Source organism: Acipenser ruthenus, chromosome 14 (assembly GCF_902713425.1).
Source record: "Acipenser ruthenus chromosome 14, fAciRut3.2 maternal haplotype, whole genome shotgun sequence".
NCBI lineage: Eukaryota > Metazoa > Chordata > Actinopteri > Acipenseriformes > Acipenseridae > Acipenser > Acipenser ruthenus.
In genome coordinates this window covers 31,218,252-31,241,163 of record NC_081202.1, presented here as the reverse complement: position 1 = coordinate 31,241,163, position 22,912 = coordinate 31,218,252, and the positions used below count along the sequence as shown (strand labels likewise).

General features: G+C 42.6%; 1 protein-coding gene across 5 annotated transcripts in view; it reads left to right on the top strand.

The window, feature by feature from the left end:
* The window catches only part of LOC117419821 (IQ motif and SEC7 domain-containing protein 3), a 76,641-nt gene that overhangs the window by 31,627 nt on the left and 22,102 nt on the right, over window positions 1-22,912 (top strand). For 4 of the 5 annotated variants that reach the window (XM_034033041.3, XM_034926369.2, XM_034033042.3 and 1 more), the window contains exons 3-6: window positions 1,724-1,979; window positions 12,445-13,493; window positions 16,874-17,035; window positions 21,568-21,690. In XM_034033041.3, the coding sequence (XP_033888932.3) occupies window positions 1,724-1,979; window positions 12,445-13,493; window positions 16,874-17,035; window positions 21,568-21,690 (1,590 nt within the window). The remainder of the gene's footprint in view (window positions 1-1,723; window positions 1,980-12,444; window positions 13,494-16,873; window positions 17,036-21,567; window positions 21,691-22,912) is intronic. The other variant, XM_034033043.3, reaches the window with a different exon arrangement.

Below are 22,912 nucleotides of genomic sequence, written 5' to 3'. Positions count from 1 at the left end.
TCCTCCAGCTTCCCAGAATCCAAGCTCTGTTGTTTTCATGGTGAAAAAGGCCTTATTCCCCTGCTGGGAAGTAGTTGATAGACTTCAGCTTTCTTTTTACTATGACAGGAATCCATAGGCACTTACAGCTATGGCCAACATTTGCATCACCTAGAATTTTAGGATAGAGACATAAATTATATTATATTATGATGTGTGTGTATATATATATATATATATATATATATATATATATATATATATATATATATATATATATATATATATATATATATATATAGTGATATTTTAAGATATTTTATTTAACATTGTGTAATCAAGAAACTACAAAATGTTATGGCAAAGGTCTACAGAAAGTCATAATATTAGTACAGTATTTCATGTTAGATTTTGAAATGTCATATTTTTCCATATTTGTCAGTTTTTCTTTAAGTACATGGAAAAAATACAAAGCGGTATGTAATTCAATATGTTACCGTAACATTATTCAGCAGGTTTCATTCGACTTTATGATGCAAAATTAGTTCATTCTATAGGGTGATGCAAAACAATTGGCCACAGCTGTAGCTTTACTTCGTTTTTAACAATTGCACAGCTGAACTATCTAGAATGTTTATCTAGAATATATCTAGAATGTATAAGTGTGTGTGGGTCAGCAGTGTCTTGCCTCTTATGGAAAACCCCCAGCATCGCAGCATTAATCGTCCCTCAGTAACGACAGATAGAGACCCGAAGGATCTCAGCACTAATCTTCCCTCTGTAAAGACAGAGAGAGACCCCCAGGATCTCAGCACTAATCTTCCCTCTGTAAAGACAGAGAGAGACCCCCAGGATCTCATCACTAATCTTCCCTCTGTAAAGACAGAGAGAGACCCCCAGGATCTCAGCACTAATCTTCCCTCTGTAAAGACAGAGAGAGACCCCCAGGATCTCATCACTAATCTTCCCTCTGTAAAGACAGAGAGAGACCCCCAGGATCTCATCACTAATCTTCCCTCTGTAAAGACAGAGAGAGACCCCCAGGATCTCATCACTAATCTTCCCTCTGTAAAGACAGAGAGAGACCCCCAGGATCTCATCACTAATCTTCCCTCTGTAAAGACAGAGAGAGACCCCCAGGATCTCAGCACTAATCTTCCCTCAGTAAAGACAGAGAGAGACTCCCAAGATCTCAGCACTAATCTTCCCTCTGTAAAGACAGAGAGAGACCCCCAGGATCTCATCACTAATCTTCCCTCTGTAAAGACAGAGAGAGACCCCCAGGATCTCATCACTAATCTTCCCTCTGTAAAGACAGAGAGAGACCCCCAGGATCTCATCACTAATCTTCCCTCTGTAAAGACAGAGAGAGACCCCCAGGATCTCATCACTAATCTTTCCTCAGTAAAGACAGAGAGAGACCCCCAGGATCTCATCACTAATCTTTCCTCAGTAAAGACAGAGAGAGACCCCCAGGATCTCTGCACTAATCTTCCCTTAGTAAAGACAGAGAGAGACCCCCAGGATCTCAGCACTAATCTTCCCTCAGTAAAGACAGAGAGAGACCCCCAGGATCTCATCACTAATCTTCCCTCTGTAAAGACAGAGAGAGACCCCCAGGATCTCATCACTAATCTTCCCTCAGTAAAGACAGAGAGAGACTCCCAGGATCTCAGCACTCAGTGTTCAGCCCCCAGAAGAGGTTGAAGGTGCAGCTTCACATGCCGTTTTCTCCTTTCCGCAGCGACTCCATGCCGGCGAGCTGTGCCCCGGGGGAGGCCGGGGAGACTGCGGGCGGAGGAGGGCAGGAGGAGGATGAGGAGGAGGCAGGCACCATGCCCAGCGGAGTGGAGGGGGGAGTGGGCTGTCGGGGGGGTGTGAAAGCCAGCCTCCATCACACCGCCTCGCCCATGAGGGTGCAGAGGAACAAGGGGGCCAGCGCCTGCTCACACTCCTCCACGTCCGACTATGAGCTCTCGCTCGACCTCAAAAACAAACAGGTAGGGGACAGCGGCAGCTCCGGGGGGCTCCAAACCTCCTGGGCAGCCCTCAGTAGGGACAGGGCAGGGAGGGACTCTCAGGGCTGGGAGCAGGAGGAATTCAATATGCTCCCTGTGATTCAGTGTTTCACATTGCATTTATTCCTCAGAGCCCCAAAGAGAGCTGCGGGATCCCGTTTTGTTTTTTGTAATGGCTTGTTGGGGTGACTGTGCTGTGCTTACTGCAGGACTAGTTCACATGTTCCCTGTGCTTCAGTGTGTCTGTTTGAATTTTGGGCAGATCCCTGTCCTCATTGTTTGTAAAGTGCTGTGGTGTTCTGCTTTCGTGTAAAGTTTTAATTTAATTTAATGTATTTTTTTTTTATGTATATTTTGGTGTAATTAGGCTGTTGTCTGCAACGCATATCCATCAGACCCCTGTCTTCATTGTTTCAGAAAAGCAGTGAAAGCCATCTCGTACCTGGCGCAATGTTTCATTGGATCCTATAGGCCTCTCCTATCTCTAAAACCAGGGAGTTTAGTTGGAGGCTGTAGCCCAGTTGAGATCCAGAAAGCTGGGTAGGTGGTGGAATGGTTTCTGGGGAGAGTTTTGTTGAGACTAGTTAAGGTATATTTCTAAAAAAGGTGTGAGTTTCAAAGGTTTAATGTTGGTTTCTAAAATCTATATATATGATTTGAATCCCTCAGTGTAGGAGCTCGACAAGTCCCACTGTTTCTGAAACTGAGAAAGACATGTGAAACTCCTTGACCTGGTGGCTTGTGTTTCTAAGTCTAAATTTGTTTTTTGTTTTTTATATTTACTGTAGGGGAGAGGATATCATAGGCTAGCCTTTAAACATTTAAACTAGACTTCTCTGAAACAGCACTTAGCACCATTCAGACCATAATATGTATTAGTATCGTAGTTAGAGGAACATTTTACACCTGTCATTCATGACATATTTAATTTCAAACATGCCTCTGATTGCCTGTTAACACTCCTCACCACCATTAACTTGCTGTATAAATTGACATGTATTTTGGATCGCTGAGTTGTCCCCTGCGGTCTTTCCCATCCCCTGTAATAAATACTTCTTTCAGGCTCCTCAAAGGGACATGGTAATGATTCTGTTAACTGTCTGAAATGAATACATTTCATATAGCATGTCTAGTAGATCCATTCAATGATCCAGAGATTGCCTTTGACTTTGTTCTCAATCAAAAGGATGTCCGAAAAGCTTTTGGCACGGAATCTGAAAGCTCTTTGACTCTGTATCTCAGACCACCCAAGTGACCCGCATTTCACAGGTCAGACCCGCAAATTCTCATTAAAACCTGCTGACAGTCATCGTACAACCCACAAAATAAAAGGCATATATGTAAGATCAGTGTTTGGGTGATGCAAAAAAAACTGGTTTGTCATTATCAAGTTACGAATGATATCATTTTAAATTAACCAATGTTGTTTTCTTTTTCTTCTATTGATTTAAAATGTAATTTTAATAATTTAGGTCAGATTACTCATTGTCCAAAATGTTTTCGAGGAAGGGGGATACTCCAAACCCAAATCCAAACGCACTGTGGTACTCTGTGGTACAGAGAGGCTGTGAGGCACGGTGTGCTGTGCTAGGACTGCAGTGTTTCCAGGTGTAGTGGTTCCATTGAGCTGTCAGGCTGTGCTCTGATGCTATGGTTTTGAGAGGCTGTGAGGCACTGTGCTCTGTGCTAGGACTGCAGTGTTTCCAGGTGTAGTGGTGTCATTGACCTGTCAGGCTACGCTCTGACGCTGTGGTACTGAGAGGCTGTGAGGCACTGTGTGCTGTGCTAGGACTGTGGTGTTTCCAGGTGTCGTGGTTTCAGTGGGGTTTACATCACCACTTTTTAATTCAAGCCTTTTGCTGCTTCAAGACACATCCGTCACCCTGTGCTGAGGAATCAAATCAACGTTATCGACACAGACCATTTTCCACAAGTGGTAATTGTTTTATTTATATGAAAGCAGCCTCTAGCATTCTAACACATTAACAAAACCTATTTCAATTTGAAAGCTGTTTTGCATATAGATTGTTTCATTAGCCTAAATGTTTTATTCTGAGCTATCTTTAATTAATTTACCAGAATGGTAGATAAACCAAGTTGAATTAATAAATCACATAAACTCTCCACAGAACAAAAGAGTTTGAAGATTTTGTTATATTTTTCTAGACGTGTTTCTCGGGAACAAGCAATAAATACACAGTGGTGCCTATAAGTATGCTGCCTTCTTTCAGCTTGAGCCTCTTCATCGTGACCCACCTGCAATGAAGAGGAGCATGGCTTCATTGTGAGTTTGGTTTCTGAAATGACTACAGCATGAAGCAGATATGAGGCGCCTCTCTGCTTTAATTACACAGAGCAATCTCCTTTAGAGGCTTTCGTTCATGTGCAGATTAACTCCCTCAGTGAGGTCCTCACGCTCAAATAATCTGAAGAAATAAGATGCATTTCTTAGTGGGGTTCCTGGATAGCAATGGGACGGTAACTGGTTTCTATAATCAGCGTTGCTTGTGTTGGATTTGAGGTTGTTTGTACCGATCTTTCACAAAGAAAAAAACAGCCATGGAATAGCTCAGATAAGACTGGTGTTTGACATGAAGACGTCATGGTTTCACTGATATTGCGTTGCACAGAAGGACTCATGAGATATGAGGAACCTATAATCTACTCAGCTCCAGAAGTGTCCTGTTTCAAAATGATGTTATTCCAGGGCTTTTTAAAGCTCTGCTAACGACGCCTGTCCAATCTTCTTCTTTCTTTCTTTCTTAGCGTGAGCAACATTATTTCCTTTATTTCCATTATTAGGAACCGTTGACGTGGAAAATAATGCAGCCGCTACAGTAGTTTGTCCCCGGAAACGTCAGGAATTGAGATACGACATGTTAAAAAATATGCAGTTTTAGGGAGCTCCCAAGTGGCGCATCCAGTAAAGGCGCTCCGCGTGGAGTGCAGGATGTACCCTATAGCCTGGAGAGATCGCAGCTTCGAATCCAGGCTATGTCATTGCCGACCGTAACTGGGGGTTCCTAGGGGGCTGTGCACAATTGGCCGAGCAGTGCCCGGCTAGGCAGGGCTTAGGTCGGCAGGGCAACCGAGCGGTGAACCGGGATAAAAATAATAATTGGGCATTCCAAATTGGGGAGAAAACCGGGGTAAAAACAATTGGTGACGACTAAAAACAAAATGCAGTTTTAATGTATACATTGGCCAGCTCTAAAGTGGACTGTGACTACAACAGCCAGGATACAATATTGATTTGGTTATTTCTCACAAACTGAGACAATCACTTACTTAGATTTGGGGATTCTGCTCCTGTCCTCAGTCATTCAGGTCATTTTTATTCACAAGCCAATGAAAACCCTTTGGATTTAAGTCCTACATTTTTTAATCATCTTTATTTGGAGAGAGCGCTAACATTCATAAAAGATTACAAGTAGTTTTAATTACTTTGCCCAATATGAAAAGTGAAAAAAAAAACTCCAAAGCATGAATAATATTTCATTTTTTAAGTTATTCAAATTAGTATAAAAAAGAAATACCACAGTAATTTAAACAGGCTGATTCATGTATAATTGAACAAAGGCTGAATTTCTCAAACACGCTGAATTTCTCGGCACAGGAAAGCCTGGACTGAAACAGAGCAGAGTAATTAATCAGTAAATAAGATTGGAAGCTTAACAGTACATTAGAATGCAATTGTGTCATTTAAATCTAGTGTTGCAAATTACTTCACATCGGCATCGTACAATACTCCCTGACACAAAGAGAATCGCTAGAGAATAGTGACTGAAGGCAATGGCCCACAGAGCAGACCGGTCCATATTGCTGATCAGTTCCAAAGAGGTGTATTTTTGCGGTTATCAGTTTGCCCTGGTGCAAAGACATTGGCGGTGTTTACGTGCAAGTTTTAATCGCGCTACTATAGTGCATTCATGACGTGTCACGCGCAAATGACGCATGATTGTGTTCGTTCCAAAAGTGCACGGCAAAAAAAGTGTGTGACTTAAGTGTCATTACACTTTGGTAAAGCACGGTAAAGTGCGCGCTAATTGGCCTAATTAGTCCCATAGCAACAAACTCCACAGTCGTGCGAAATACTTAGACGATAGACTTTCATGAAATAACACGATACCTCCTCCACTTCCCCTATGTAAAAGAACTCTCTTCTCTGGGATACGGTCTTTCTGTCCTCCTCTGTAGCATAAGTAAGATTTTCCTTATCCCAGTCTTACTAATACAAATCAGTTAAATATCCATCCATCCATTATTATCAAACCGCTTCTCCCGATGAGGGTCGTGGCTAAATTATATATAAATTGCATATAGAGATGTTGATTTATACCATTATTTATTCATTTCGGTGTATTATGAACGATGCATGAGAACTACTTGATCGTTATGACCAGCATTATTATCATAATAATAATACTACGAATAATGTAGCTTTTTTCCCACAGGATGTTTCAAGCTTCCACCCTTCTGACAGCACGCAACACCAGGTCCGCTGGACGGATGAGGAAACTCGTTCCCCCCTCCAAATTATTGCGGACCTGGGGGATATGGATGAACTGGATCGACCTCGGCAAATAAATGCCACCATTTTCACCGGTATTACCGGTGCTCTGGTTGAACTTGGTATAAATAGAACGCTCCTGCAGGTACGAGATAAATTCAAGAAACTGAAATATCTGTACCTGCAGGAGAGAAAACGCCTGCAGTCCTGCGGTCAAAGCTTGAGGTCCCAATTTTGGTTCTGGGAGGAAATGCACCGGTTAATGGGTGACCAGCCAGTGGCAGTGGCATCGGACCATTTGCTGGAATCCTCATCCTCCCAGACGTCCTGTGAAATACCAGCCCCATCAATACAATATGGTAACTGCGCCAGCCATCATTTACTTTTCTAAACTAAAATATGCTACCGCGGTAAAGTTAGCTTGACGTTTGATAATCGTTTGATATTCGACTCAAGCTACCCCGACATGAATGAAAATGGCTGTATCTCGACAACCACAGAAGCTAGAGTGCTCAAACCAACTTTAATTTAAAGGAGACCAGTTGTGAATTGTTTCACAGTCTCTGTTTTACATGTGAATCCTAAGAATAATTTCTTGAAAATAATAACATACCGCACATACGCACACTTAGCCTCAGCCACGCGTAAAAGGGCTTTATCTCCTCAACCACAGCAGCTACAGCGCTCAAACCAACTTTAATTTAGGGGATGCCAAATGTGAATTGTTTCACAGTCTGTGCTTTACCTGTGAAGCCTAAGAATAATTTGTGAATACAATAAAATATCGCATATACACACCACCGTCCCAGCGTCAATTAAAAGTGCTTGATATCCCCAACCACAGCAGCTAGCATTTTCAAAACAACTTTAATTTAAAGAAGACCAGTTGTGAATTGTTTCACAGCTTCTGTTTTACATGTGAATCCTAATAATAATTTGTGAAAAAACAAATGGTTGGGGATATCAAGCCATTTTACGCATGTCGGGCTAAGTGTGTGCGCATATGCGATATGTTTTGTTTTTCACATATTATTCTTAGGATTCACATGTAAAACAAAAGCTGTGAAGCAATTCACAACTGTTCTTCTTTAAATTAAAGTTGGTTTGAACGCTGTAGCTGCTTATCCAAGCGAATCATCTGATGCACCTGGAGTACAGAAGGATGTACCGTCTGATTGCACGCACCGCTGCCAGGCAGGATCGGCAATACAGCCACCTTTTGGAAAGGCTGGACCACGCTGATCAACAGCACCAAGAGGTGGTTGCGTTGCGCGCCAAATTTCTGTGCACAATACGATTCCTTTCCTGCAAACCCACTGCATGGGACTGAAGGAGTTCTTCCCAAGACTTAATCTAGCCAGTGTTTGTCAGCGTCTTCTCCATCCATCAATTTTTGTCGCAACTACGTTGTAAGTAGGCCTATGATTTTATATACCCTTATTATTATTAGCAAATACGCACACACATTATGTATTTATTATATTAACAGCGTTTGTGTAAGTTTCCACATTTTCTGCATACTTCATTTTAATATTTCAACAAAGTACCTGTGTTTGAAACCAACACATCATGAGTTGTTTTTAATATATTTGTTCCACATTAACGCATATTTGTGATTATTGAACCACAATCCTTTTGTTTAGCACATTAACAGTTACGCAGTTGGCTAAGACTAATATATATGGGTGTGTGAAAGGACATCAGTAGCCTAAGAAGCATAAGAAAAGCATTAATGCTAATTGGCTGAGTGCTGTCGGTTTTTGTACACATGCTACTTCTACCATTTCTAGAACAACTAATTCTCAACAATAATAGTAATAACTATTTTTATTTTCTTCTTCTTGGCAGCATGAACCGTTTTAACTGCAAGCCTTTTGCATTCTAGACAGATGGGGGTAACCTTCTCTTCATCTCTGCCTAGCGCGTAAAGCCTCATTTAAAACCCCTATGCATTATTTGAACGATATCCTTTTCGCACAGCATCTCTTTTCGGCGCGTTTGGTGGTATTTCAATAAACCCTCCAATTATTTTATTATTAATGAGGTTGTTTGCATTTGGACGACTAAATTCTCTCTCAAAAATAAACTCTTATGTAAACGTGGAAGCAGAACTGTCATGACCAAAAAAGCGCGAGAGATCTGTTGTCACGCTTTTCAGTTTTTGCTTGTAAACTGCCCCATTGTCTCAGAGAGGAAGACAATCATTTTTAACGGTGAAGAATCTGCTGGCCATTTCAATTCCCTCTTGTTGTTTTTTTTTGTTTTTTTTTTTTACCAAAATTAAAAACCTCTTTGTCAGTTTTGCATTGGCACCCTATAGAATGAACTGCTTCATAAAGACGAATGAAACCGGCTGAGTAATGTTACCTTAACATATTGAATTACATAACGCGTTGTAGTTTTCCATATACTTAATGAAAAGTTGACAAAAATTTAAAAATGTGACATCTCAAAATCTAACATGAAATACTGTACTACTATTATGGCTTCTGGTAGACCTTTGTCGTATCATTTTGTATTTTCTTTGATTACACGGTATTAAATAAAATATCTAAATTATGTTCATGTAGTTTTTTATTTTATTTTATGTCTCAATCCTAAAATTCTAGGTGATGCAAAACCTTTGGCCATAGCTGCAGCTAAGTGTAACAAAACTATTGAATCAGGACAGCAGAGAATAAGAATCAGGCATCAAGAATCATTCATTTATCCACAAGTAAGTTAACTGTAACGGAATGCACACATGATCACGGAAGAAATCTGCTGTTGTAACGGTTAATAATTGAAACGCTACGATGACTTGTGTTTTCATCACACAGAAAATCAAAAAGACAAGGAGGGAAAAGCCCTGTCTGAGCATGCCAGTGGATAGAGAAGGCGAGGCAGGATGCTGGTACTATAGCTCAGTGGGTGTGTAGTGCAGTGTCTATGGTATTAGATACTGGTACTATAGCTCAGTGGGTGTGTAGTGCAGTGTCTATGGTATTAGATGCTGGTACTATAGCTCAGTGGGTGTGTAGTGCAGTGTCTATGGTATTAGATGCTGGTACTATAGCTCAGTGGGTGTGTAGTGCAGTGTCTATGGTATTAGATGCTGGTACTATAGCTCAGTGGGTGTGTAGTGCAGTGTCTATGGTATTAGATGCTGGTACTATAGCTCAGTGGGTGTGTAGTGCAGTGTCTACGGTATTAGATGCTGGTACTATAGCTCAGTGGGTGTGTAGTGCAGTGTCTATGGTATTAGATGCTGGTACTATAGCTCAGTGGGTGTGTAGTGCAGTGGCTATGGTATTAGATGCTGGTACTATAGCTCAGTGGGTGTGTAGTGCAGTGTCTATGGTATTAGATGCTGGTACTATAGCTCAGTGGGTGTGTAGTGCAGTGTCTACGGTACTGCATCTCGTTTATCTCAGTGATCTGACTATAGGGGTAGGAAGTACTACTGAGGTCGGTGTTAACGAGGCAGACCTTGGTTATTGAACTGGTTATTGCAGCTAAAGGTTCAACTCGGATTATTCTTTAGTAATGTGCGACCCGCTATAAACATTAGGTTCACCTAGTTTTCTGGATATGCAACCCATGATAAAAGTTTGGTTGTGCATCTTTGCTCTAGTGAATTGTGAAGGATTTTTGAATCAAACCAGAAATTGCAATCCATATATTCCCTATTATTGACACATTCTGCCTTGAGGAAATTAATTTGAGTCCTGCTTTTGTAAAGCGCCAGCCCTGACCAGTGGAAAGCACGCTGTCAGACTCGATTTGAGAATTGAATGTGCTTGAGAGGGGTGTCATTGCAATTCCCCTGTCTTAGCACCTGATAGATATCTCAGCAGCCACAGAGGGAAGTGATCATAAAGGGAAGTGACAGCTTGTTAAGCGGATGTTTCTTTCTTTGTAACACAGTGGGGAGGCACTCGATAGCAGCCTTGCTCCACAGGAAACTGGCATAATGCAAGCAAAGACACATGATTTCCTTTGAGGTGCATTGCAGGCTGACGCTGCTGCAGCCTCAGAGCATCACACTGCCCCGTGGGGTGTCAAGAGAACACAATATTTACTGTAGTACATTGACGGATGCACGCCCAGTGGTGTAAGCTTGTCTGTGCAATGATGTGGTGCAGTGCCAGTGCTGAGTTCTGTATCCTGACCCCTGCTGGTGAGAGAAGGTTACACACTCCATAACGTCTCCCAATGTCTATATCCTGACCCCTGCTGGTGAGACAAGGTTATAAGCGCAATAACTCCAGGGCAGCTGTCACGCCAACAAACTGGCAACGTGACCAATTAGGGAAAAATAAAGTGTTCGTACAAGCCCTTTAATTAACAATCTGGGTGACTTATTTTGGGTTTTGCAACATCACCAGTTTTTACTTTTAAAAAGAAAACGATGCAAGTGCAGCCCTGGTTGTAATGGCTTGGAGTGAGTTTGGCCCAATGTCTTCTTAGTGAGAGTTTAAAGTCACAGATGAATAAATCACTATCAGTCATGTTTTAGAGGCATCATTTTATAAGACTAACTGAGGAGCGAAACCTGAAGCACGCTGTAGTCAAAGCTGCTGTAAAGAGACAGTGGAATAGCATGATCGAGTGTGTCAATAGTCAAGGACATACTGCACAGTGATAACAATGAGGCATCAATGTCTAAGTCTGCCGGCAACAGATGATACATTGTTAGGGTCATCGGTAGAAATTTTTTTATTAAAAAATGATTAAACTGTGGACAATAGACATGCAAAACAAAGATTAATTTAAAGTACACTGCAATAATTCAAGTCCAAGTTGCTCCTTCTCGTTTGGTAACATTTGGAGAAAAAAGCTGAATAACTGTCCCACTGCATTCACAGCGAGCGCTGATTTGGCAGACTTTGTGTATATGTTTGTGTGAATGTCTTCGATATTCAAATGCCTGCTATCCTGATATCCATCCTTCAACCTCCACAAAACTGGGAAAATTGAAAGTTTAGAGACTTAATACTGAGCTAGCTTTCCACATCTGTCTTCGTTCGATTGCTTTGGTGTGGGATTGATTCTGTGAGGAGAGACGGCTGAACAACAGCCACCAGCAGTTTATAAAAAGAATAGATGAAGGTACACATTCCTGCATGGCTGAAATCTGACTCTGATGTTGTTTACGGTTCCCCTCGTTTGGTTGCATAGTTTGAAATATGCTTGTCTGTGTCGTGACGCTGCCTCCACTCTTGAAAGGGGTAATTGGGTTTCTCAAGGGCTCTTCCTGGTTAAATCAGTAACACTGAAAGATGAGCAGATCCAGGTGCTGATGTTTTGAGCCATGAAGTCACAGTGAAAACAGCCTTTACCTCTGGGGCTCAAATCCAGAACAAAGTGATTATCACAGCTGGCTCAGTATTGTGAAGACAGCATCTGCTCTCAGCTGCATAGAGTGCAGAGTGGCTGCTGGCCACGCACAGCATAATAATCACTGAGGTAGACAAACAGGCTTACATGTAGTCTTATATTGTGATCCTTCATATTTTTTGCATTTTGTGTCCAACAAGAGGAACTTGTGAACAGAATTAGACATTGAAGGCACAAGCTGAAACGTTTGTTTGCTTGCCCTTGCTTATTATTAGTTATACCCAGGGCTGTATTTTTTTCACGGTAAAATTTCACGTTCTAAAAAAAGATGTTTCAAACATAATATTTATTAAAGGAGAAAAAATAGCCTCGTCAATAAAGCAAACGTTTTGTGCAGTATGCTAAAGTATATTTTCACTATTCTTTCAGAAATGGAGATTTTCGCATGGAACTACATATTGCACGGCAATGGCTACATTTCACGGAAATCATGTAATCCATGATAACCGTGAATAAAATACAGTCTTACTTATACCTTATAATTAATGATTCTGTGTTATCGAAGGTATAGACAAACAGAGTTAGGTTGAAGCCGTTTGTTTGTCTGTTTTCCTGCAGATCGAAATGCTAGAGCACAAGTACGGGGGCCACCTGATCTCGCGCCGGGCGGCCTGCACCATCCAGACAGCCTTCCGGCAGTACCAGCTGAGCAAGAACTTCGAGAAGATCCGCAACTCGCTGCTGGAGAGCCGCCTGCCACACCGCATCTCCCTGCGCAAGCTGCGGGTGCACAACACGGAGGGCTTCTCCACCGAGAAGGCCCTGGTGGAGGGCTACAACTTCATGGGCATCCCCCTGGTGCGCTCGCCCTCCCTCCCGACCACCATCAGTGGGGCTCTGACCGAGCTTGAGGACTCCTTCACTGAGCAGGTGCAGTCCCTAGCCAAGTCCATCGATGACGCCCTCAGCACCTGGAGCCTGAAGACCATGTGCTCCCTCCAGGACGTCGGCACCTACCAGTTCACAGAGACCTTCCGCACAGCTGCGTCGGGCCTGGGGGCCGGCTCGGTGGAGGCAGGGGAGTCGGGGGGGCAGGAAAGCTCAGTGGAGGAGGCCCGGCCGGACGCCCTGCCCCACAGCGGGAGCACCTTGATGATGGCTTTCAGGGATGTCACAGTCCAAATCGACAATCAGAACTTCTGCATGTCCTCCTCACTCATGGAGTCCACCTCCCTCTCCCTGAGCAACTGCCTCCAGCAGGGCGGCCTGGAGGCAAAGGACGCTGTGGAGCGGGAGCCTGAACTCAAAGAGGGTCCCCAAGACCTCGGGGAGGACCTGAACGAGTTCCCCGCCCCACCGCCCAGCGAGGAGGAGGAGGTGGAGCCACTGCTGGCCCTGCAGAAGGTGGAGAGTGCAGAGCCAGTGGTGGAGGTGAAGACGGCCGAGTCGGAGATGGCTGACAACAGCTCGGAGCAGACGAGCAGCAGCAGCACCTCCACCTCGGCCAAGTCTGCCTCCGAGGCGTCGTCCAAGGAGGCCCTGCAGGCCATGATCCTCAGCCTGCCCCGCTACCACTGCGAGAACCCGGCCAGCTGCAAGTCCCCCACCCTCTCCACCGATGTGATGAGGAAGCGGCTGTACAGGATCGGGCTCAACCTCTTCAACGTGTAAGTACACTGGCAGCTAGACTGCACCGCAAGCAGGGACCAGAGCCAGCAATCCCCCAGCACTCTAAACACTACACACCGCACTCTGAAGCAGGGATACAACAATTGTAGTGGTACAAAAACAAGCACATGAAACTATTTAGTTGCAGGGATTGTTTTTTTTAAGTCGCTTCTTGCCAGTTATAATTGTTTTATTCCTCTGTGAAATCTACACTTGCTTTAACACAGGGCCCTTACTAATAACATGTACAGATTAAAGCAGTAAGAAACACATCCTCTGACAAGGCATTCACTTTAAGAGAGTTATCATGTCATCACTGGATCTCCTGTGGGACAGAATTGGCAGGAATGTAAACCCACAGGTTCCAGTCCCCAGAGACCTGCTACAGACTGAAGCTGGGATGCTGTGGAGAAGATGGGGAGGTGATGGTACATTCTACACTTTGAACCTGACAGATAGGCATTAAGGCAATGGTAACTGTGATTGTTTTGCATTCACTTTTTAAAAGGCAACCGTTTTAGTTTCCATTAAAATAATGCCCATATGATGCTAAGTGGTCATGACTTCGCGAGTGCAATTTCCACACACCTGATTGGTGTTGTACAGTGTGTACATGTTTAGTGCTTAGACAGGCCCTGTGTAACAATGTACTGAATTCTGCCATCCTGCTCATCAGACTGCCTATCAAATCCAATTGCCTGCCTATCCATCTTTCTTGTGAACCCGTTCACTGCGTTTGCCTCTTTCATCCATCTCGCCTCTCTCCTGTCAGCTTGCTTATTCCTATCCTGTCAGAGCTCATACGAGTCCTGTAGTCAGTCGCTCACTTTTAGAAAACGGGCTGCATGAATTTTACGCCACTTGAAATCAAAAGCAGCTAATTCACAATCACACAGTTATGAACACTAAAGGTGACCCCCGAGCACAAACCTTACATGTGGGTTTGTGGGTTTCTGAAAAGCTATACTACAGCTTCAAGAGGGTGTACACAAGTCTTAAAAACAGGAAACACATGAACACACTAAGACAAATCATCATAGATGCAAAAATAAAGAGTGCTGTTAGTCCTGGTTCTGGCGTTTTTCCATTACAGGTCCAGTTTGCGATGCAATTCATTCTGCTAAGTGAAGAGTAAGTAACTCGGTAGATGGCGAACACCACTGAAGGCATGCGAGGATGGGGGGGGGGAGGGCAGTATCTTTTATAGGCCAGTCTTGGCTCTCTCTCTGAAATGCCCTCAGAATGTATTTGCTACTTGAAGATGCTCATCATCCACTGAATCAGTCTAGTAAATCTGACTCATGCCCCTCCAAACTCAAATCTGATTCTTTTGTTGATTGTAACAGACAATGGGCTGAATTCTTAAAGCTATTTACTCCAATTAATTATTAGCAACAAATAAAATTCAGAAACACACCCTATGCTGATTGAAATGAGAGACACACTGTACATGGTGTAACAGCATTGCCATGTGTGAAAGTTGCACTCTCTCCCCTATGAGGAGCCCCTCTCCCCTTTCACTCCAGCATGTAGCACGTGGACTGGTTATGGAGACCCCAAAGTACTAGACCACAGAGACACTGAATCCAATAGCATTAGGATTTCACGGGATGTTCCTCTTACGCAATTATTTATTTTAGGTAACGGTTTGGTCAGGTTATGAGGTTCATACTCAAAAGACACATTGAGTCAGTGTCGTGACTGATTGCCTTGTGGTTAGCTGTGTTTCCACCTGAATGCTTCACAGACAGTTTTAAACCCCTCTGCAAAGTCTTCAAAACACTCTCCCTACACCGAACACAAGCCAGTCAGCCATTTTAAGGTTCAAACTCTCAAGATAATGGAAAGCCCGAGGCTCATTAGTTCCGCCCTGTTGTTTCTTTTCGCTGGGAACTATAAATAACGATTTTCGGAAAGATTGCTTACTGAGGGGGCTTGATATTTGAGTGAGTGAGTTGACTAAAGATCATTCTCTTAAGACTGGTAATTAAGAACTCAAATCATTAAGGGGGGGATTTTCAAAAGTTCATAATTGATAGCTCCAGTGTTAATGAACAAATCGGTATGTAGGACTGATTTTGGCATTTTCAAGAGGTCGTTATGCCTGTTTCGTTATTAAATAATTGTGCTAATGTGATTTCCAGAATTATGTTGATTTACGAAATAATGTTAATATCTTAATGACCAGTACTTCTTGCTATTATTTCTTTTGTTTGCGTGGGAATTTAAAAAGAAATCTATGTTAATTGTCATAATTTATCAGGAGTTAATTTGTACTTGGGAAAAGTACAAATTAAGTCCTGTACTGTAGATTTTATTAGAATTATACAAATAAAAACCTAAGAGTAAATAATGAAATCTTGGTATAGAAAACGACATATTATATATTACAGTAAAGTTTCCTTACAGGTGATTTGCAATGCGTCCTTGGCTTTTAACACCTGTGTCTAATCCAAACACGAATGAAGAACAGACGTACAATAGGACACACAGATCCACTAGGAATGTGATCGAGCAGACCTTTGGTATAGGAGGCTGCGTGGTCCAGTGGTTAAAGAAACAGGCTTGTAACCAGGAGGTCTCCGGTTCAAATCCTAGCTCACTCACTGACTCACTGTGTGACCCTGAGCAAGTCACTTAACCTCCTTGTGCTCCGTCTTTCGTAAGTGACTCTGCAGCTGATGCATAGTTCACACACCCTAGTCTCTGTAAGTTGCCTTGGATAAAGGTGTCTGCTAAATAAACAAATAATAATAACTAAAAATTAGGTTTCGATGCCTACATATATTTTTTTTAATTTTTTTTTTTCTTTTTCACCAAAAAAAAGATTGCAAAATGCACATTTAAAGAGTTGTATATAGTAATCTGTGGCAAAATATCCACCCGTCCGATTTTTACTCACACGCCAGATAATCGTAAATCAGCATTTTATATGTGAAGTGTTCTAAATAAATGTACATTCTGGATGACAGAATGCACAATTTTAAATGAAGTTTACAAATTATACCCAAAACAGATGTTCCATTATTTTTTATTTCCATTTGGCTGCTGCTGTCTGTTGGGATAGCTGTCTCTCTGTATGCTAGTAGTTTCCAGAACAGCGAGTTATGCTTCCATTTGTTTCTCTTGATCTCGTTAGCATGCATTTTGATTTATCTAGTCGTTGACACAGAAAGTGATGTACGTGACCTGTGACAATTAAGCATTTTAACAAGAAATGTGCTCATCAATTTTAGAGCATTATCTGATTGATTTTATTAACACATGCACATGAGCTTGTATCACATTACAACAGAGAAATGAAGCTTGTTAGTTAAGTGAAGTGTGAGCGCCCAGGACTGTGTGGAGAATGGAATCTGTGTCTTTATTTCTCCTCCAGAAACCCGGACAAAGGGATCCAGTTCCTGATCTCGCGGGGCTTCATCCCGGACACACCCATCGGAGTGGCGCACTTCCTGCTGCAACGGAAGGGGCTGAGCCGGCAGATGATTGGAGAATTCCTGGGGAACAGCAAGAAGCAGTTCAACCGGGACGTGCTGGAGTGAGTATCTAAGCCATGCAGGGATACACAGATAAACACTGTACTGCTGTACACAGAGAAACACAGGGCCCCTGTACACAGAGAAACACTGGGACACACAGAGAGACACTGGAATACACAGAGAAACACTGGGATACACAGAGAAACACTGGAATACACAGAGAAACACAGGGATACACAGAGAAACACTGGAATACACAGAGAAACACAGGGATACACAGAGAAACACAGGGATACACAGAGAAACACAGGGATACACAGAGAAACACTGTAATACACAGAGAAACACTGTAATACACAGAGAAACACTGTAATACACAGAGAAACACAGGGATACACAGAGAAACACAGGGATACACAGAGAAACACAGGGATACACAAAAACACAGGGGTACACAAAGAAACACTTGACTGCTGTACACAGAGAAACACAGGACTCCTGTACACAAACACAGGGCTCCTGTACACAGAGAAACACAATGCTCCTGTACACAAACACAGGGCTCGTGTACACAGAGAAACACAGGGCTCCTGTACACAGAGAAACACAGGGCTCTTGTACACAGAGAAACACATGGCTCCTGTACACAGAGAAGCACAGGGCTCCTGTACACAGATAAACACAGGGCTCCTGTACACAGATAAACACAGGGCTCCTGTACACAGAGAAGCACAGGGCTCCTGTACACAGAAACACAGGGCTCCTGTACACAGAGAAACACTGGGCTCCTGTACACAGATAAACACAGGACTCCTGTGCACAGAGAAGCACAGGGCTCCTGCACGCAGAGAAATGGGCTCCTGTACACAGAGAAGCACAGGACTCCTGTAGACAGAGACGCACAGGGCTCCTGTACACAGAGACGCACAGGGCTCCTGTACACAGAGACGCACAGGGATCCTGTGCACAGAGACGCACAGGGCTCCTGTACACAGAGACGCACAGAGCTCCTGTACACAGAGAAACACTGGACTCTGGTACACAGAGAAACACTGGACTCTGGTACACATAGGCATGCAGGGCTCCTGTTTGTTTACTCCTGCCGGAGTAAACAAACCTAAAAAAGTTTTTTTGACTATGGCATACTGTAGACCAGAGGTCTCCAACCCCGGTCCTGAAGACGTCCTGCTGGTTTTCGTTTCAACCGAGTTCCCAGTTACTTAATTGCTCCAATTACTGTCTTAATCAGTCAAAATTAACAGGTGTTCCAGATCTTTAGCCACTGATGATGTAAAGACACATATAAAACCTGCAGGATAGGGGATCACCAGGACCAGGGTTGGAGACCCCTGCTGTAGACCATCCATTTGTTCCTTCAGGGTAATACACTGAGTTCATAATAGAATTCCAATGTGGGCTCTTGCTAATCATGCAGAATGCAAACTATATAAGAGTGGTCACTAATGTGTTGATGTTTGGGGCCATTGAGAACAAGAGCCACTGCAATCCTCTGTTACTGCTGGTTTTCACAGGGCACTGATGCAATGAGGTCAGTGCAGATCCGCTCCATTGCAGAAGAGCCTCAATAACTGTGAAGTGGAGCGGGGAAGATGCGCAGTTGTTAAAGCAAGGTAGTCCCCAGATTGTACAGTGCGTGACCTGCTTGCACACAACCTCCCCCCCCCCCCCCCCGCTCCATTAACTAGGCTCATTTCATCCAGCTCACGTGAGGTAATCAAAGAGATTGCTTTGAGAAAGCGGTGGAGATAATGGCCGATGCTCACTGATTCTATTTGGCAACATTTCCAAATTAAACTGCATGTTTAATTAAGCAGTCCTCCTGGATCTAATGCAACTATGCTTTATTACCAGGAACAAAACGAAGTTGCAAAGTGGTTTCAACATATTCCCAGTGGCAGATGGGGACTCTGCATGTGTAATCAATCTTTCATCCATACATCGCATTCATCACTTTTACATGTGGATTGCTCTATAGAGTGCAACTTCTATTGAAACACATTATAGTTCTTCTACACCAGGGACACTACAGTGCTGAACTGCATTCTCACAGTGTAGTGTATATAGTTTATAATAGTAATGGAATCAACAGACAAATGCATGTATATTTGATAAAGATCTCAGCTGTATTCAGTGAGTCCTTGGTTTTAAAAGTAATTTCCTTTCGTCTTCTGTGCTCTGCAGTTGTGCATTGTTTTTTAGGGAAATGAAAGAAATCCAGGCTTTATCCAGAGAAAGAAAGAAAGAAATATGAGCATCTTCAAAGAAGTTCAAAGGAGTTGTTGATTTTTTTTGTTTAGTTTTTGCAATGAACTCCCAGTGGATGTGAAATTGAATTGCATTATAGAGTTGATTGTAACTTTCAAGTGGAGCCTGTTTTGCATTCATCAGTGCCTTCCTTCATTAGAGGCTTGATTGAATGAATATCAGATGTTTTTTTCTTTCCAAAGTAACATATCGGAGAGGTGTCCTTAAATAATCCCATTACAATCTAGAAAGCATTCAATTCCTACACGTCGTATTCCACACAGGTTGTGAATTGATGCAGTTTGTATTACACTGTGCTGTTCACATTCTAGAACACAGCATCAAGGAATTCCAAAGGCTCAGAGTAGACCACAGTGTGTGGTCGGAGAGATTGCCAGACTTTCATCTAGTTATGAGTGAAAGGGTTTGTTATGTGTCTAAGTATATTCTCTTTTTATATACTGAAAGGGCTTGGTCCTGCCCACACTTCACTGATTGTGTTGAGGGTTTTATCTTCTTTTTCTTTCATTCTTTCTCTTTCCAATTGCCCTTGCCTCCTCCTAGATTGTGTTGAAGGTGAACATTTCTCTCCCATTTACTCGCTCTTTCAGGAGTCTGAACCCATTTGTTTGTTAGTGCCTGTTTGCTGTATGTATTTGTCTTCTCTACTCAGTGCATTGCAGCATGAACAATCTTTAACACTTTGAAATAGGTCACTGCGCTTGGAAGAACCTCTCCTTTTACCGCAGTATCCAGGGTCTCTTTGTAGTTCTACTGCAATAACCAGGGGTTCACGTAACTTTTATCATTAGGTTCTCATGGGAGTACCAGCAGAAAGGGTTTGGTATGCAGCAAAATTAATTGAGCCTGCAGTGACTGTCCTCCTTTTGGGAATGCAATTGAGTCTGCAGTGACTGTCCTCCTCTTCTTAGCAACAGCAGCATGTTATTGAGAAGCTGCTTCATTGCATTTCTTTTTGAAAAGCTGCTTCATTGTATTTGTTATTGAGAAGCTTCATTGCATTTGTTTTTGAGAAGCTGCTTCATTATATTTGTTATTAAGAATAACTATCATCAGTGGGCTGAAAAGTCTGGGCCAAATCAAAAAGGTGCCCAGAAATAGTGGCTCTGGAGACAGGTGAAGGCTGGTTCATTTTACATTTATCCAGATGCAAAAGAGAATTGCACATGCCACTGGTGGCCAGGTCTACCCTTACATTAAAGAAAAAAACAAAAACTTGTGTCCTGATTTGCACAGTTTATAGTGGAGCACAAAAAGGCACACTTACATGTTATATTCACATGTAGTAGTATGATTACAGTAGAGCACATGGAATTAAAACAGAACATAACCATTGAGATAGCTGTACAATTCACCACACACCCTATACAGATATGGCCAAAAGTTCTGCATCACCGAGAATTTTAAGACTGAGACATAATAAAATTAAAAAAAAAAACATTTACATATTTTTTAACATCATTTAATTAAAGAAACTACAAAATGATATCGTAAAAGTCTACCAGAAGTCATAATAGTAACACAATATTTCATGTTAGATTTCGAAATGTAACATTTTTTTAATGTCAATTGTTGTCAGTTTTTTGTTAAGTATATAGAAAACTACAAAGCAGTATGTAATTCAATATGTTAACATAACATTATTCAGCAGGTTTCATTCAACTTTATGAAGTATAATTTGTTGATTCTATAGGGTGATGCAAAACCTTTCGCCACAGCTGTACATTATTCTGCAGCTTCTAAAACTAGGGGGAATGTAATAATTACACAGCCTGGGTTGGACCTTTTTAAACAGCTAGCTTCAGTTGATCAGTCAGTTGGTTGATTGTAGCAGTTAGAAAGGGGCTCAGTGTGTGGGCAGTTCAAAGATGCACCACAGCGCTGAAGGGGCTGGTTACTGTCTGTGAAACTGTCACATAGGCCATACAGGTGGCAGTTGTGTTCTGTCTCTGGCTTCCAACTAACCTCTCTGGATCTCTCCCTCTACCGCCCCCTCCCTCCCTCCTTCCCCTCTCTCCCCTCTCTCCTTCCTGTACTCCTCTCTCCCCCTCCCCCTATCTCTCTCCTCCTCCCTGTACTCCTCTCCCCTATCCCTCCTCTCTCCTCCCTGTATTCCTCCCCCTCTTCCTCCTCTCTTCCCCCTCTCTTCCCTGTACTCCTCTCCCCCATCCCTCCTCTCTCCCTCTCCTCCTTGTACTCCTCTCCCCTATTCCTCCTCTCTCCCTCTCTCCTCCCTGTACTTCTCTCCACTATCCCTCCTCTTTCCCCTCTCCTCCCTGTTCTCCTCCCCCTTTTTTCTCCATAGCTGTGTGGTGGATGAGATGGATTTCTATGGGATGGAGCTTGACGAAGCTCTCAGGAAGTTCCAGGCGCACATTCGTGTTCAAGGGGAGGCCCAGAAGGTGGAGCGGCTCATCGAGGCTTTCAGGTACTGGGTGTTATTTCACAGTATACTGTAGTTTTGGATGGTGTGCTTTTTCAGTGTCACTGAAGCCATCATTGTGACTTCCTAGAGCCACACATATCTAGTAAACCATTTCAGATACATACCTCATATTCAGTGTTATGGAATCTAAATGTTACTCTTCACCTTGAACTGTGGCCTAGTATAGGTACCGTATGGGGGTCATGCAACTTTTTTGTTTACAGTTGGTAAGTCCCAAATGCTTCATACTCATGCTCAACAATGCTGTAGGACAGTGGTTCCCAACCCTCTCAGTTACTTAACTAGACCCTTCATTGAACTGATAATTTGCTTAATTAGACATTTTTAATTGTTTTCAGTTCTTACACAGTTACAGAGGTTACTTATAAAATGTGTTATAGCTAACTTGAAATATCAGTTCAATGAAGGGTCTAGTTAAGTAATTGAGAGCTCAGTTGGAATGAATACCAGCAGATGCAGAGGGTCCTCAGGACCGGTTTGGGAATCCCTGCTGTAGGAAAGTTCAATGAAGTGTATTGACGGCTTCTTTTATTAACGCGGCTGACATTTGCCTGCCTTTCCTGAATTCATCACAATTCAGAGTGTCTCAACAGGAGGGTTTATCAGTGTTCATCAATGTCAGTGTCTCTGTAAAACAACAGGAAGTTTGGGGAAATAAAAAAATAAAACAACATCAACGTGGGGACAGAAATGTGAGCTGAGTTTGATAACAAAACACTGAATCAGGAGGATAATGACAGCTCACTATATAGGTCAGCGCTTGGGTATAAGGATCCACATCACCAGAGCTTTATGAAACCAAAAAGGTCACTGCTGTTCCTGAATAGAATACACTGGCTGTACAAAGGCACAGATTCCCACCCGACTTTACCACTGTCAGCACCCCTGAATTGAACTCCCAGCATCGCTGCAGACATTAAAAAAAACAGCTCTGAGAAGAAACAGAGCTCTTGATGTCTGCAGAGATCTGCCTCACAATCTGGTGTACCTGCAGCTCATTGCAGTCCAGTCTCTCACACTGCACTGAAGTCATAATAGTAGTACAGTATTTCATGTTAGATTCCGAAATGTCAACTATTTCCATTGTTGTCAGTTTTTGTTGTTTATGGAAAACTACAAAACGGTATGTAATTTAATATGTTAACGTAACATTATTCAGCAGGTTTCATTCGACTTTATGAAGCAGAATTGCCCTGCTGATAAT